At 35.1% G+C, this 18,641-nt stretch overlaps 1 protein-coding gene across 1 annotated transcript in view; it reads right to left on the bottom strand.

Annotated features, from left to right (window-relative positions):
• Positions 1-1,165: 1,165 nt before the first annotated feature.
• Positions 1,166-18,641, bottom strand: part of GTF2H2 (general transcription factor II H2) — a 78,244-nt gene continuing 60,768 nt past the window's right edge. Inside the window, exon 4 of the mRNA XM_089787634.1 lies at positions 1,166-1,670. Within this exon, the coding sequence (XP_089643760.1) occupies positions 1,537-1,670 (134 nt within the window). The 3' untranslated portion in view covers positions 1,166-1,536. The remainder of the gene's footprint in view (positions 1,671-18,641) is intronic.

The following is an 18,641-nucleotide window of genomic DNA, read 5'->3' as shown; positions in this document are numbered from 1 at the left end:
TTGCAAGTATTTTTTATTACTATTTTTTTCTTTAGTAAACCTAATCACCGAGTATCTTAGTAGAGCAAGCAAGCCACATTTATAAATGCTATGTTCGTGCATTTTTTTATTGTTGAAATGTCTTTAGACTAGAATTGCTTTGCAATTATAAGATATTTTCATATTGGGTAGTAATAATTATTGTTCGATTATACATTGTTCCTCCTACCAGAGAAATTTCAACGAACTTAGCCACAAAAGTCAAATTTATTATTTTTCAAACTTAATATTATCCTAGCAAAATGCCTTAGCCACCAGCCATAAACGAGGAGCATGAAGAACAAGGCTTGAACCCAAGTCAGACTGAATTAGAATCACCCACTACGTATACTCGTCGACATCAAGATTTCAGAAGGTAAAATTTGCGAGTCTAAATCAATCATTTTCTTAAAAAGGAACCGGAAAACCAAGAAATGAAAACCCAAAATAAAATTCTGCAAATATAAATCAACCTTGCAAAGTACCAACGGCATGCCCTACTTTTGTCTCTGCATAATGCAACACAATGTCTAGAAAAAAGGTAATCCATGTGTAAAATGCATTTATAGAAAATCGCCATTTTATGCCCTTCTATTATTATTAAGTCGCCGCATCACCATTACAGAAAAATGAACTAAATAACAAATCATCACATAGCCATATCAAAATATTGAAATCATACTATTTTAAAAAATAAACCAACAAGAACCGATCCACTTTGACATTTGATGATTTCTAAAGGCTATGATCAGCCGCTTGATATTTTAAAAGTGCTAGATTGGCCATTTGTATATGTAAAGTTTTGTAATCATACAATTTTTGTTAAGAAACAGAAATGCAAGGGTTTATATATATATATAGAGAGAGAGAGAGAGGTAGAGAGAGAGACACCTCATAAAATGATTTCAGATTGTACTATAGAGCAAAGTATTCTGTTATATTTATTTTGTGCAGAAAAATGCATCTTTGCCTTTTCTATGCACAACACTGCAGAGAGTGCCATTTAAATTTAGGAAGTAAACTTACGAATTAAATATTCAGGCCAAAAGTCAATGGCTGTTGGAAAGGACCATTTGTATCCTGACGGTCATCATTTCTCAACCATCCATTTTCGAGACAAAATCCACCCATCCAGTTTTCAAACACATTGAAACAACAAAAGGAAACTGTTATCCATTAAAATTTGTTGTCATCGCAATAAGTAGTAACTAATTCTCATCCAAATTCCTCTCTAATAGAGATCTACATTCATTAGAGTTTTACAAACCCATGATCAAGCACGTCTGGAATGGACTGCTAATGTTCAGAAACATGAAATGCACTAGGTGTAAAATCTGAGCCATCCACTAACCATTTGACACCTTGTAATTGATATGCCAGTCAGAATCAAGAAGCAAAATTACTCTCGTCTCAACTCCAGAAAACAAATCGAAAATTGATGCGGAAGAATGGTTGTTAGATAATATGTGGAATGCAGAGCATCAGTGATACTAAAGCAATCACAAGTTCCACGCTTCGTTATGATGATGTGATTGTAGGTGAGCTTTCACATCCAGGGCAATTATGTAAACTCTCATGTATGTAAACATCACAATCAAAGCAAAAATGATGCTTACATCTAGTACAAGCAAGCCGCACCCCAACCTTACTGCCTGCATATTCAGTTCACAAGTCAGAACAAACCACTCTAAGGCATCAAATATTCATAATGATGGTTGTGAAAAAAAATTAGAATACAAAAATAAGAACTTAATCTCTTACATAAATTCGGTTGTACCAAACCAAAAACTAAATACCGTAAAACATGGATATGTTGCATAAACAAAAATTAAGCAAATATTTTTAAATATTTTAAATCCATGTGGTGTCTTTGACAATTTAACTTTTTTCTCGTACAGCATTTTTTACTACTATTTTGCTTAATTCCAGTTTAATTAAAGAAAGAGGTATTAAAATGCACTGATATTTCTATATGAGAAGATGTGTATCTCATATCTCCAGGGAAATGTGAAAAGTAATCTCAGAATCCCAACAGAGGTATGCTCACATACCAATAAAAACATGTCACAAATGTTAAGCTGTTGCTAGAAAATGTTTCAACAATTTAATAACTCCAATATAAAAGGGGCCAATGTAATAGAAACTGTTTTGTAAAAGCAAAAAAGGATGCATTTTGATTGTCATAAATAAAATCAAAAAATTTAGTCCCAAGATTTTCTACAAATAAAATCTGGCATTCAATGCAATATACCTTCTTGTATATGGTGATTTCAAACACTTAAATGATTTTCGAGGTTATTCAAAATACTTAATACATCAAGGGCACTAGTGGTCTATGGAGCCAAGATTTTATCAAACAAAAAAAGAATCAAAAAATCTGACACTATACAAAGAACAGATCGCAGAACACTGTTTTAATATATTCAAACCAAGAAGAGAAAGCTCAGGGTCCTCCCCAGTAATCCTCACAAATAACATTGCATATCTAAAATGCCACCTAGTATGTAAATACTACTATAGGTATTTCCTTCACACCTACTGACATCTTGTCTGTCTTCATCAGCTAATTAGTACGAATACTATTAACTGGAGTCTGTTAGCTTCTCAAACAGAATGGTATTTGGAGGCTTCATGCTCTACTCAAATCACAAGTTAAGAAGCATTTCCGCTTAAGACTCGACACTTTTCAATATGCCTTGGGATGGTTCTTACGCATGGAGAACATCCAATTGTTTATCATTAAAAGGCAAAGCTCTATTGTAGCACTTAATAACAAGAAATTGTATACCTCAGACCATGCACTCAAAATGTAGCATCAAAATCTTCTCACTAAGGAAGTCATTTTACAAAAATATTACTGGCCCCTTCAGATCTAGACATTCAATCAAGGTTATAGAAAGTTTAATATTAATATCAATCATTTTACATCCATCAATTTAAAAAGTTACCCAATACCTTCTTGCTACCTAAGCATCTGGAATCTGAAGAATCTGAGCACAACCTATGATAAATGGAGGACCTTTATTCCAAAGATCCCCAGCATGGTTTGATTGTTAACGCAATCTAAAGAAGTCAATGAAACATATTTGCTTGACTGTAGTTTCCTTGCTTCCCATCGAAGGACTTAAGCATCTTGACACTTTTGGCACACCCTATGCTGAGTGAGAGGACCTTTATTCCAATATTATTGCACAGCTGAGTGAGAGCACCTTTTGAGGATATTATGCCCTAAAACCACACCTTCAATTAAAATAAGAAATAAAGTTCATTGAGAACACAAAATTTCCAATTAAAAGATTTATGTTCATTTGAAATGTAATCTGTATGGCCAACTATTTTCATTAGGATTAGTAACCAAATTAGGAATTGGATAGAAACTTCATGAACTGTAATCTCAAGGATAGTATCCTTGTATAGTGACATGAGTGGAAAATGGTCCACTCCATCCCTCCCCACCTTGGAGGCACTCCATCCTCCTTGATCAAGCCTAGAAGCAACATAAGCCTCCCAACCCTTGAATGCTCCATCACAGGGTGGCCAGCTTGATAATTGTAATCATCAATGCGCCAAAGACTAAGCTTGAGGTCAAACATACACCACCCAGCCCACCCCACAAGCACTCCATCTTCGGGTAGCATGCTTGATAAAAGACAGGTTGAGTCTTCACCTCTCGTTAACTCAAAAGGTATATCAGCAATTCTATCTTGCAACCATTTCTACCCAATTCTAAATAGATTAACTATATGAATATATTATTGCTGTTGGTGTTATAGCTTCGGTCAGATTAAATTGATCAAAGACAATAATAGTTTTATCGGTATATAAAAAATTGTGGTCACATCACCTTGATATATATATATATGTCTTGCAACCATTTCTACCCAATTCTAAATAGATTAACTATATGAATATATTATTGCTGTTGGCGTTATAGCTTCAGTCAGATTAAATTGATCAAAGAAAATAATAGTTTTATCGGTATATAAAAAATTCTGTTCACATCACCTTGATATATATATATATATATATATATAATTGATTTAGATATTTAATAATTACTAATCAAAGTAATTATGCTGATTATCAAATTGATTAAATGTATGCTATAAAACAACACCTTGTTAAGTATTTGATTAATGATGAAGCATGTCTCATGGAGAAACATGCCCCTACGTGTAGGGATATTGATGCAGTACAAGGCAGGTGTACCTCCAAAGGAGATGACCAAGCCCCCAGCAAATGCAACACAACAAACGGGTATGACAAGTTACAATTACAATAACACACTTTATCAACAAGAGATCTTCATATACACCACTAAACACTGATTGATTACACAACTTGCATACAAAATGATAAGCAATATGTCGGGTTGTAAGGCCTTCCTGGTTATGACCAATACATTCAAGACTACAAACCAAACTCGCTACTCTCAAGCTTCCTCCAAGTATCTACTTCCTTCATGATACTAATCTCAACTCCTGCGCCCTTCTAAGACTCAAGGACATTACACATATAGCCATCAAGACACACAAGTCAGCTTAGAGTTTACAATCTCCAATAATAGGAAATATGCTATACAACATAGGACTTACCCTCAATTAATTAATGACTAGACACATAATATATGAGATAACATTATGCGACCTCGGGTATAGGTCCACACGTTAACCAACTACCTAGATCCAAGAGTGCATAAACTAACTCTTAAATATAGAACCTCGCCAAATTAAATACAAGTATTGTATTAAGAACAACATAAGAAATCAGCACCCGAGAAGATGAAGCATAACTTTTGCTAGTTGTACATTAAAATTTTGTGCACTTAGGATAATGTCCCATGATATGTCCACAATATGAAGCCAAGCTCGCAAAATCTGGAAAGGACAAACAAATGTCCGCTTAACCAAATTGTCAGACAAATAATTGGTAACCAATAAACAACAAATATCTTTTTGGATAATGCAAGATTGCCAATAGCCCAAGGATGCTCTTGCATCAAATATGTCTTTCCATGAGACATGTCCCTTGTGGTATATATATATATAATCTCATCGGGTTGCTCTTGGGAAACACAAAACAATCAATAAGTGCTATTACAAGTTACAGCAGGGACAAATCTATTCAAATTTAACATGGTATCAGAGCGAGTTGATTCCTACCTATCAAGAGGATTTCAAGGATCCATTTGCATCATTATATGCTTAGTTATCGATAAGAGTTCGATTCGAAATACGGGTGCGAGATATGTCTCTCCAAGAGACATGTCTCTTGTGGTATATATATAATCTCATCAGGCTGCTCTTGGAAAACACAAAAAAATCAATAAGTGTTATTACAAGTTATAGCAAAGACAAATCTGTTCAAATTTAACATGGTATCAGAGCAAGTTGATTCCTGCCTATAAAGGGGATTTCAAAGATCCATTTGCATCATCATATACTTAGTTACTGGTTTGATTTCGATTTGAAATACGGATTTTGAAGAACCGGTTTGCTTGTAGGGAAAATTTTTGGCAAGTGTTTTGGGTTCATTCATACAAAAACATGTAAAAATTATAAAAAGTTATATATATATATATATGAAGCCTAGAAGCATCGTCTTCATCTTTTTCTTCTTCATCATCTTCTTCTCCTCCTTCTAGTTCTTTAGCATTGGTTGACTCGGCAGTAGACCTGGGGCTAATGGGATCAGCAACAGCAATAATAGTATGGGTACCAAATTCTTCAATTGTAAGCTGAGAAGTAGAAGCATCCAAGTCTGCCAACTCTGCATTTACATCCTACCTCTTTGTCTCCCTTCTTTGTATTCTTTAGTCTTGTGCAAGAGGAGACACAAATTGTAATGCACAAATACCAAGTTCTCCACTCTTTTTTATTGCAGCCTATTGTGCTTCATTGAGTGGATGAAAGAATATCCGCTCCAATTTCTTTCTGAAGCACATGAAGTATTAAGCTATGAAAACATGACCATGTAAACAATTAAAATAAAATTTAAATTATGTATCTTGGATCTTATAATTTCTAGCAATTGATGAAGATAAAGTAAACTAATAGTAATTTATTTTAATTAAACTTAGTTGTGATATCACTTTGATTGTAAGGGGCTGCAATGTTTGGATATTTGGCAAAGGAGGTACCACCAACTATGAGCATTCTTCTTGAATTAATGACAAAGAACATTAGTACTTAGAATTTTTGTATTCACAAACTGTATGAACTCATCCGTAATAATCAAATCTCGCATATCATTATCAAGAAGAGTTTGAAATGCTGCCTTGTGTCCATCAAACACTTCTAAATCTCTATAGGGTGGTAGCCTTCCTGGTAGATCAGTTTAACTATTGGGTGCTATAGTGTTTGGGCGTCAATGCATAGGCAAGCAGATGTAGAGGAGTGGTCATTTTGTTCCATCTTTTTACAACAATTGCTTGCAATTGTGTGAAGGTCTCTTGAGGATCTTGCTCTTTTTCATTTACAATTTGTTTGATCTTCTCAACCATTGAGTCTATGCCATCATCGATCTCTCCAAGGCAAGGCCTATCCATGTCTATGTACCTAAGCATTATCATAATGAGCTTGGTGACCTTAATAAGATATTCCACACATTCCCTCCACACATTCCCACCAGAAGTCATCCAATATCCTAAGCTTTATTTTGGATGCCCTCGCGCTGTTGTTTAGCTTCCATATAGCCCAATTGTTGTTGATTACTATATTGGAAAGTGCCTCTTTCACTTACATAAGTCATCACAAGACAATTACATTTGATGCAAAACATGTCTCAACAACCTGTAACATAGAATAGAACAAAAAAACTACAACTATTAGATACATACTTAAAAACAGAATACTCATTACATAATCAAAATATCAGAAATTGCAAGATTATTTTTTGCAAATTAAATAACTAACTTGAGTTCAAGTTCACTTACCTTCAGCAACTCCAAACGTGAGAACATTCTGAATATTCCTCGAGTGGTGTGGTGGTTTGTGATGAACATTTGGATGTCCTTAGCTTCTGCATACATCTCCTTGATCCACTCAATACTCTTCCCAATCTTTTGTACCATAAGATCGAATGAATGGGCTGCATAAGGCATCCAAAATATATGTTGGTATCTCTCTAAAACCAACAAGCCAGCAGCTCTACAATTCTTTGCATTGTTCATTACAACTTGGACAATGTTTCTAGTGCCGACTTCTTTGATGGCAGAGATGAGAATATTAGCAATAAATTGCCCATCTTTTAGTGGCCCCTCACAATCCACTGCTTTCAAAAACATTGCCCCATTAGGGGACACTACCAAAACATTGATCAATGTATGATTTCTAGCATCTTTCCACCCATCTGAAACAATTGTTACCCCACACCTGTCTCAACCAATGAATCATTGATGGGCTTCAATTGCTCATCAATCAACTTGACCTCTTGATCAAACGTGACTCGTACTCTCTCAAAATGGGGACCTGGATACCCTACAGGTGTTGCATTAGCACTTCTCAACATCCTCTTCAAATATGGAGAGCAAAAAAGATTGGAAAACAGCCCATTTACATACAAGCATCTTGCCGTATAAATGTTAGCAATTTCCCTCCTCTGATTTTGAGATGCAACTTCAAGTGGTCCGTTTCTTTTGTGTTTAAGGGATGCTTCATTTTGTGAATCAGGGGTGGATGAGGTAGTATAGAAGGGGAAATCTTCTATCATAACATCTGGGGTGGATTTTATTCCCTTTGCTCTCTTTTTTATTTTTATTGCCATCTATGGTATTTTGCCTAAGTTCATCTCATGCTCTTCAATATATTTTAATACAAATGAATTTGGCACAGATGCATATCTTTTCCAAGACTTTTCTTCACTCCTCTTCTAGGGCATCCACATAAATGGCCCACCCCACATGATAATATGAACTATTTCTTTCTACATCACAACCCCGACATTTCCAACGAAAACCACCACCTCCTGGAAGAGGATGTATAATAGCTACATACTTCCCCAAACGAGAATCAAATTGGGGTTATATTCTTTGTGGGGTATTGACATTGTCTACTAAGAAAGAGGTAGATCCCATTAAAGTTCCTTTTCATATGGCAAGAAATTTTATACATATTGAGAATACAATTTTAGGGAAAACAATGACTAGATCTTATTGGCAATTAAAGATAATTGAAAAAAAAAAATTAAAAAGCTTAAACAAAACAGAAGGAAAATGGAACAAGAACTTATCTCTTGTTGTCATTGTAAGCTTGCAAAGGTGTAGATATGAGGCACAAGCACTTTAAGATAGCTCACAAACCAATCTTCCAAATCCTCCTTGCACAAACAAACCCTTGCTCAATCACCAATTTGCTCTTGCTCAAGACAAAATAACCTGTTTGTACACCACAAATGAGTGTTAGAGGCCAACATAAGCCATTTACATTCACTTTTTAGGGTTGTGGACCTCAAAAAACTATAAAATGTGTTCAAGAAAATGACTTAAATGCCATGCGAGGGGCAAGATTCCCAAAAGTTTGTTGGAAGTTCGATCTGGGTCAATGCTGGTTCGTATCGTGTCCCCAGCAATCAAACCCTATCCGTATTTCTGTGGCATTGAACCTAAAGCACGAACTGGTTCAAACCAATATGTGATCTGGAGGACAAAGTGGCAAACCCGAGTAACTAAGGTTATATGAGATGGCAACATACGACATATAAATTGAAATTGGAATTGAGTGCTTGCAGGGCGACAGGATTAATACGCTTCTTGAGAGTGTGTTGAATTTGCATGCAGAGAAGGGACATGTTGATTGCTGGTGATTATTGCCATGTGACTGTGTAAGATTGAGACTGCATGTCGGGGGTTCTCGGATTACTCTACGTGTAGATCTAGTAATCCCATGTGTGTTGTGAGATGTGCTAGATTCATCAGAAGATGTGAAACCCATAAGGGTCGTTAGGCAATAAAATTTTGATTGTCAGGGGGCTTCAAAAATCAAAAGTCGTGTCACAGAGTCGGTGGAGGTGCATTCACCTTAGAATCACTATCGTAAGTCACCAATGTAAAGTTTAATGGATCTTGGTGGGGAGGTATCAATTATATTTCAGTCTGATTTAATGATTTAGCAAACTTCTATATTCCTTATTGAGTGCTTGACTTCTCAATTATATATATGTTCTTAATGCAGTAATAGTTGTTCTGATCTAAGATTTGTATGTCACTTTGATTGATATGATCTGCAGATACAAATGAGAGAAATATATATACCTATTGAAACACAACCAAGTAAGGTTATGACCCTACGTGATTATGTCCCAAATAGATAAACACATCAATGTCTTTTCATAACAACTATTATATTAAGAATGAGAATATATATATATATATATATATATATATATATATATATATATATGTGCAGTCTTTAAAGTGACAGAAATATATATATATATATATTATCAATTACTAACTTTTGATCACAAATGTTTCAATACACCTACTGCTAATATTCTTAACACTCCCTCTTTAGCAATGAGGGTTTGAAACATTTATATATATATATATAGGCACCACTCAAGTATGGTTTAATAATTACAGTGTCCGGCAAAATCTGGCCCGAAGAACCATAACAATTTCCATGGTGTCCAGCAAAATTCGGCCTAAATAACCATAACAATAATTTTCATGGTGTCCAAAAAAATCCGGCCTGAAGAACCATGATGGTTATCAATGTGTTTGGCAAAATCCGACCCAAAGAACCATGATGGTTATCAATGTGTCCGGCAAAATCTGGCCCAAAGAACCATGATAGTTATCAATGTGTCCGACAAAATCCAACTCGAAAAACAATGATAACACTTTCCTTCAACATTTTGGTGTTAGAAGGTTGGTCAACTATTGATAGGATCGTCACCTTACAATAGTGACATTAAGCACATATGAAAGATCATCACCTTTCATTTTACAAGTTTGCAAACAATCTAATTTTCAATATTCATGAATATATAAATATATAGATAATTTACAAATTAAAATTTCAAATTTGTTATACCAAGTTTACCTCTGAAGTACTCTATTTTCACTCTTGCAAGAGGCTTGGTAAAAATATCAGCATTTTGTTCATTAGTGCTTATATAGATCAACTTGATCACATTTCTGTCAACCATGTCCCTAACATAGTGGTATGGAGTTTCGATGTGCTTTGATCAATTGTGGAACACTAGATTAGTGAAGAGTTTGATGCAGCTTTGGTTATCACAATGGATCATTGTGGGATCTAATTTCCTTCCAAATAATCCAAATAATAGCTTCTGTAACCATACTGCTTCACGCGCTCCCATGGAGGCTGCCATGTACTCAACTTCAGTAGAGCTCAAAGCAACTGTAAGTTGTTTTCTACTGAACCACGATATCATTGCTGATCCAAGACTGAAACAATATCCGGTTGTACTCTTACGGTTTAAGGAGCATCCAACCCAATCAAAATCAATATAGCCTTCAAGTTTGATCTCAACATTTATGTACATTAGTCCAAAACCAATAGTGCCACATAGATATCTCAAGATGTGTTTTGCTGCCATTAAATGTATCTTTTTGAGCTCACACATAAATTGACTTAATACATTTGTGGCATAGCATATATTGGGCCTAGTATTTACCAAATACATGAGAGACCCAATAATTTGTCTGTAGAGTGTGGGATCAATAGATTTTGAATGCACTGCTTCTTCTTTTAATTTGTGTAGATTAGTTTCCATTGGAGTTGCAAGTGGTTTGCTGTCCACCATTCCAAATCTAGTCAAGATGTCCTAAGTGTATTTACCCTGACTTAGAAAGATATGATCTTTCTTTTGACATACTTCTAGGCCCAAGAAATAATGTAGTAGACCTAGATCCTTCATTTCGAATTCAGCTATAAGATCTTGTTTGCATCTTTCAATTAGATGATCATTTCTTGTTATCAATAGATCAACATATAACACAAGTATTAACATATCATCATTAGAGATTTTGAAATATATATTAGGATCGGCTTCATGCTTAGAGTATCCTAATTTGACGAGGTAGCTGTCTATTCTTTCATACCAAGCTCGAGGTGCTTGTTTAAGACCATAAAGAGCTTTCTTGAGTTTACACACATATAGATTCTTATTTTTTATAACAAAGCCTTTAGGTTGTTCAATATATACTTTTTCATTTATGACTCCATTTAAGAATGCAATCTTCATATCCATTTGATGTATCTTCCATCGTTTAGCTGTTGCAAATGCAATAATTGTCCTAACCGAAGTGTAACAAGCAACCGGAACAAAAGTTTCTTCATAATCAATGCCTGCCTTCTGGAAAAAACCTCGAGCAACAAACCTTGCTTTATGTTTTTCAATGCTACCATCTGCTGCATATTTGATTTTGTATAGCCATTTTGAAGACACGATTGATTTGTCTTTAGGTCTAGGTACAATATCCCAGACATCATTTTGTAGTATCAACTAATATTCTTCAATCATAGCATGGCTTGACAAGTAATGGCTTCTTCAACAGTTGTTCATTCAAATTTTGTAAGCTCAATTACTAGGGTAGTATAACAAGATGTGTTTCTGGTTTTCTTGCTTTCCCTGGAAGTTTCATCTGGTTCAACATTATTTTCTTCAATCATTTTTCTTGCCCATAAGGGCCTTTTCTTGATATTGGAGGTATCTCTCTCTTATGTATCTATAGATGGTTCATATCCTTCTGATGTGTTCTCCCTCTAAATTTCAGTTAAAGGATTTTCATCTAAGTTTGTAATGGGCTCATCTTCTGTATTTGTGGCTAGTTTTAATGCGGAGTTTTCCTTGAATATGACACTCTGCTTACTTCAACTGATCTTTGTCCAGGAACATAAACTCTATATCCTTTTGAGTTTTCACCATACCCAACAAATATCCCTTTCTTTCCGGATGGATTTAGCTTAGTTCTTTCTCTAGGTATGTGAATATAAATAGGGCAACCAAAAATTCTAAGGTGACTAAGTCAAGTTTATTCCCTATAAAGACTTCTTCACGTGTTATGTTTTCTAGTATAGAGTGGGGACATCTGTTTTGAATGTATACCACAGTATTGGTGGCTTCCGCCCAGAATGAAAAATGCAAATTCATCATGAAGCATGGCTTTTGCAGATTCAACAATAGTTCTTTTTTTCTTTCTGCTACCCCATTCTATTGAGGATTATATGGTATTGTATACTTCCTCTTAATCCCAACAGAAGTACAAAAAGCTTTTAAATTTTCAAAAGTATATTCTCCCCCATTGTCAGATCTTAAGAGTTTAAATTTCCTTTGAGGTTTGATTTTCCACAATTTCTTTGAATTCTTTAAATTTTGACAAAACCTCATTAGATTATTTAACTTTTGGAAAATAAATTCAAGTTTTCCTTGAGTAATCATCAATGAATATGATGTAGTAAGAGTAACCTCCTAGAGAGAGTGTTGGCATGGGCCCACATAAATCAGAGTGAACTAGGTCCAAAACCGATTTAGACTTGTGTTGACTAGGAGGAAAAAAAATTTTAATGTTCTTTCCTAGAGCAAATCCTTTACAGACACCAATGTGTTTTGAGCTTAGACTCGGTGTTCCAGAGGTGATTTTCTCTACATTTGAAAGTGAACTAAATCCAATATGTCTAAGTCTTCTATGCCATACTTCATTGGAGTTCGTTACTTCAAGATTAAGAGCTTGCTTTGGGATATTGCATAGTTTATATAAGGTCCCATCTCTGGTTCCTATGTTGATGGCATTTTCTAGATTTGAGTTTTTAGGCTAATACAGAACTTTGTCTTCGTTGAAAGTGACTTGGAATCCTTCATCAGCTAGTCCAAAAATTGAAATTAGATTTCCTTTTATACCTGGTACAAATAGAACACCCTTTAATTTTAGTGTAACACCAGTCCTAGTTGTATAGAACAGGTCCCAATTCCTCTAACTGGATTGGCAGAATTATTTCCAATGGTGACTCCTTCAGAGATGTAACTTTCAAGGGTTTCAATTTTTTCTCTGAATGTTATATGACGGGAAGCACCCCTATCTATTATCCACACATTTTCATTAGAGTTTATCTCACTTGATAATGCGGAATAGTATAATAGATTGTCATCTTTCTTTGTTATAGCTAAAGAAGCTAAGATGTTTTCCCTTTCCGGACAATTTCTGAAAGTAAGCCCAAGTTTCTCACATTTATAACATTTAACTTTAGAATATTATTTTCTTTTGTAATTTTGATTTTCTTTCTTTTGTCATAATTCTTTCCTTTAAATTTCCTCTTTTTGCCTTTGTAATTTGAAACTGAAAAAAGAGCTTGATTTTCTCCCCCTTGATTTGAGATGATCCCTCTAGAAATTAGCCTTGATTCTTCTGATATGCAATCATTCTTTAGTTGATCAAAAAGAGGTATTGTAGGTCTGCTGATTACTTGAATGAATGCTTCCCATGATAATGGCAATCCTCTAAGTGCTATTATCGATAGTTCTTGATCTTCTATTTTGCTTCCAATAGCATTTAGATGATTTTTAATTTCGGAAATCTTCCCAAAATACGATGAGATTGTTTCCCCTTTACTCATTTTAGTATTCATTAATTGATTTTTAAATGTAATCAATATACTTGAGTTGTTGATTTCAAACGTATCCTTAATTGTTTTGAATACTTCATATGCTTTCTTTAGATCTGATATAGATGGAAGGATATGATCTTTTACGGAATCCACAATGATTTTCCTGGTTTTATTATTTCGTCTTTTCCAAGTAACCTTTTTTGCCACATCTTCAGGAATTGAAATATTTGACTCAATAAAAGATTCGAGTTCTAATTCTTGAAGAATTGTAGTAATTTGAATTTTCCAAGAAAAGAAACTCACTGCTCCTTCAAGTATGTCCTCTACTCTTACATTATTTGACATATTGTCTCTTTTAATTATAAAATCAGAATGATAGTCTCTCTACCAATTAAGCTCTGGTACCATGTAAAGTTTAATGGATCTTAGTTGGTGGAGACAAATCAATTATATTTCAGTCTGATTTAATGATTTAGCAGACTTCTATATTCCTTATTGAGTGCTTGACTTCTCAATTATATATATGTTCTTGATGCAATAATATTTGTTCTGATCTGAGATCTGTATGCCACTTTGATTGATATGATCTGCAGATACAAATGAGACAAATATATATACCTATTGGAACACAACCAAGTAAGGTTATGACCCTAGGTAATTATGTTCCCAAATAGATATACACATTAGTGTCTTTTCATAACAACTATTATATTAAGAATGAAAATATGTATATATGCCGTATTTAGTGTGACAGAAATGTGTATATATATATATATATATATATATATATATATATATCAATTACTAACTTCTGATCACAAATGTTTCAATACATAAATACTGCTAATATTCTTAACAACCGAGAAGATCAAAAATGGGAGTGTTGCAACTTGGATTGTTGTCATGATCTTTTGCAGGGTATTCTAAACAGAGATGTTGCCAAGGTGTTCTCTCAATAGGCATTCTGAGCACCTATTCTAAATGGAAATTGGAAACATGGCTTGTGTTTATTTACAATCAGGTGATGAGCATCAACAACTTACTTGCATAGCTCCATGAGGATCAACTTTTACGAGGGGCAGCTAAGGAGCTTGGTGTGTTGCAATGTGCAACCTGCCACTCTACTGTATATCAATGTCTTGAACTGAATGCAATGATTCAAAAAATTCATGATTTGGACAGTCACTTCCAGTGACATCTTAGCAAAAATCGCCTTCAATGGCCCATATAACCACAAAAATGAAGGCATCATCGACAATTATAAATTCAGCGTCTCCACCTCTTCTCAGTGGATTAGTTGTGGATAGTGAGAGTATATACAAGGTTCCGGATTCAACAAAGAACCACCTATAGAATATCCATGGAAGGTGTCTTACACTGCAATGAGATATACCATGTAAGAGGTCACATAGAACCTAGGATCAATTTTGACTCCCTACAATTTCTCATCTAGGTTATCACTGATAATCTTTACCCAATCAAACCTTCTCCTTTCTCCTCTGGATGGTTGTCATATAGATAATCATTCACTGTTTAGCTATTTTTCTTATGCAAGGCCAAAAACTCTACTCAAGAGGGTGACATAATCTTAATGTCTACCCAGAGATAAGCCCTATGCAAATTCATTTTATCCAACTAGTTGCTATTCCTTGGCCTCTTGAGATAATTTTCATTGATGTAAGATTCACAATCCAGTTCATCCCTATAAAATTTCTCTTAGTAATTTGTAAACACCTTTCCATGTACATCATGAATATGAATCTTCAAAATTGAAAAATGGTCTCAATATTATTAGACCCTCTTTTCCTTTGGGTTGTAACTCTATACACGTGCTATTATCATATTGATTGTACTAAAATAGGATAAGCTATCGCTTGGATAAACCCTGAGCAGACTACAAAAGGATGCATCTACAATTCTGCCATTAGGATCATTTGTCTGCTTCAAGAACTCCCTAAAGTCCATATGCTCAATATTTGTATCAGTGATCTCAAGATGGTTATTCCCTAGCCCAAAGCGCTTGTGATAGCCTATGAATTTAAACTTAATTGGACTCATGTTGGTCATATACTTTTCTACAGAAAGTGCAAACTTCAGTTTTATTAAACTATCCTATTAAACACAAAAGCAAATTACTAAAACTATACAACATGAAAGGAAAATAATTATTGGCATTTACTGCCCTCAGAGCATCAAGAAACCCTTGATAATTAAATGTATAATGTCATTGTCAGATAAAACTCCTAAGCGTAGTTTCGAGGTCCATGGATATCAACATTCTCGAACCTTTTGGGATTCATGGGTGTTGATACACCTGAGCCCCAAAAGACATAGCTCCAAAGCCCTTTATAGCCCATGTAAGGCATTTGAGGACGAAGGTGATCAATTTGCCAATCCCTCTTAGGGATTGAGACTCCTGATATCATCGATGCCTATAAACATTGCACACAAAAGGAGTTTGAGGTTTGATCATTAATCCCCAATGCTTAATGGATCACAAATTCCATGATCAACTGACCCCCAAAAGCTCTCATCAAGGATCTAGGATCCTTGAAATCCGCATTGCCTTGCCTTCATGAACTTAAGCTTTTTTCAAAGATTTGGTCTGACTATCCATTGTGTGGTTTTTGAGAATGAGAAAGGATGTGTTTTGACTTGCTTGTCTAGGGGTTAGAAGACTTATTGAACATCAACCTAAAAAAAGACCAAACCCTAGAACAAGCAAAGCAAAACAAAAGAATCCAAAAGGGCGGCAAAAGAAGAAAAGAGAACACCAAAATTATGAGGGCATCAAAACCCTAGCTATGGTGAGAAGTGGGGTGGATGAAAACAACAGTTGACAAGAAGCCTAAACAAGCACTATGTAACTAGACACATGCAATAAGCCAAAAAGCATGTGTAAGATTCTCATGAAATGGCTTGAGATCGCTCTCAGACATCTAATCATAGATCAAGGATGAAATAACAAAATAGGTTTGGAACTAGCTTTTAAGGCACAGGTGTTTGTATGATGTCATCCCCTTGAAAGATTTACCAACAAGTGTCAAGGGTTAGAGGGTCGAAGTATCAAGGGAAGAGGACGGCAGAGTGTCTCACTTCCTTGAAACTCCAAAAATCTGAACATCGAAACACAAGTGGGGACAAAATTTGGGCCCACGGGTTTCAAGGGTATGAATCATCCCTCACATCCACAGAACCTTGAAGCTAAAAAGCCCAAAAGCAATGCACAAAAGGAAAAGAAGAGGAGAAAAAGAGGGACTTATTGATCAAGCACCTAAGTATCAAGAATTTCTCCACTATTTGATTTATCTAATGCCTTAACTAGCAAGGAATTTGACTAGAAAGAAAAGACAAATGCAAAGCAAACAACAAAAGGAGAAAAGATCCCACTTGGTCAACTACCAAAGTGGAGCCTGATTTTTGACATGCAATAGATACCTTTCAAATCAAAGAATTAGCAACTCTGAAGATCTAATTAAGTTTAATAGTGATGAGATTGAAAATTGGCAAGGATTACATTGTGTGGGACGACAATTTTCCCACACTTTCTTGATTTTTTAGCAATTATCCCAACAAGATGACCTTACACAAAATATTACCATCAACTCTTTGGACAGGAGGAGCACTTGTTAAGGTCGACAGCATTTAAAGATGTCCTATAAGAAGCAACAAACACGTTTGCGAGCAACACATTTCTATGTTCAATTGTATTTTCTCAATCTATGACCACCATAAGCCCAAAATTTGTTTGATTGGGGTCATAGATGGTAATGTATGTTAAAAGTAATAATGGATATAAGAAAGAAAAAAAAAAATTGGCATTCAAAGAGGTGGGTAACAAGTAGGCCATGAAGAGGTCCTAGGAGTAGATTTTTTGTAAGTATATGAATGGCATAGGGCACACATATTCCTTCAAATTCACATGCTTGGGCTGCAAATAAACCTCAATGAGAATAGCTAGTATAGACTAATCAATACCATCAATACTGGTGGTCAAACAAGGGCATCAATTAACACAAATGTCATATATAAAGGTTCTATAATGTATATATGCATGGTTTAGCCATGTTTTCACATCAATATAATGTATATATGTATGTTTAATCCATGCTTTAATATGAATATTTAAGCTTCTCTAAATATTTTAAATTTTCTCTATATTGTATGTAGATACTTTTACATCCCTTAGCCCTAAAAATTACCAACGATAAAAATCTGTCCGAAAAACACATTCCCCGTCCCAAAAACTTGGGATAACCTAGGATATATCTTGCTCTCTTGTCGTCATTATAGAAGCTTTATAGTGATGTGATATACTTGACTTGATGGATGATCAATCTAAGAGAACTACACATAAAATATGTCAGACATGTGATTACAAAGCATTGAAACCCAAGGATGTGCCCTTGACCCCTCATTCCTGGGACAAGAACATCCTTGGGGCATGGAGATGGCATTCCCAAGTTTCCTCACCATCACCCGTTCTTTGTCCATTCATCATCGGAACACAGGGACATCTTGGCCTTCCAAGGATGGCGAGGGAGACGCGTAGGCATCCCTTAACCATTTCAAGGATGTCTAGGTGTTTCCTGACAGCCAATGAATTTTAAAAGGTTTTAAAAATTTGCATATTATTTTAATTTAACTTTGGGATCCATTTGATTTGCATGCAAAAACATTAAAAATGTTCCATTTCCAAAAGAATCCAAACAGGTCAATTTTGGGTGAAAATGATTTCAAAATGAAGAGTTAAGAGGCCACACAAGAGAGAGCAAGTACTTGGCAGCGAGGACATTGCCCCTCAATCCCATTTTGTATCAAAGAAACAAGCACGTCCTAGGCATTTCCCTGAGACCTTGCACGTGGCATTGCCCCAAGACATCATTGGGAGGATACTACCACAAGAGCCCCTCTTTCAAATTTTAAACCAAAACATGAAATTGATGAGGAAATTGATGGGTAAATTGAGTCAAATCCAGTTGACGTTTTTATACCCACTTTATTAAAATCCAATGAAAAGGAGTTTTCCTTCAAGGATGATTAAAGGGGCCT

This window comes from Cupressus sempervirens, chromosome 6 (assembly GCF_028749045.1).
Source record: "Cupressus sempervirens isolate cs-2001-9-10 chromosome 6, ASM2874904v1, whole genome shotgun sequence".
Classification (NCBI taxonomy): Eukaryota; Viridiplantae; Streptophyta; class Pinopsida; order Cupressales; family Cupressaceae; genus Cupressus; species Cupressus sempervirens.
Note: the sequence above shows the minus strand (reverse complement) of the source record. Positions and strands in the feature narration are given on the sequence as shown.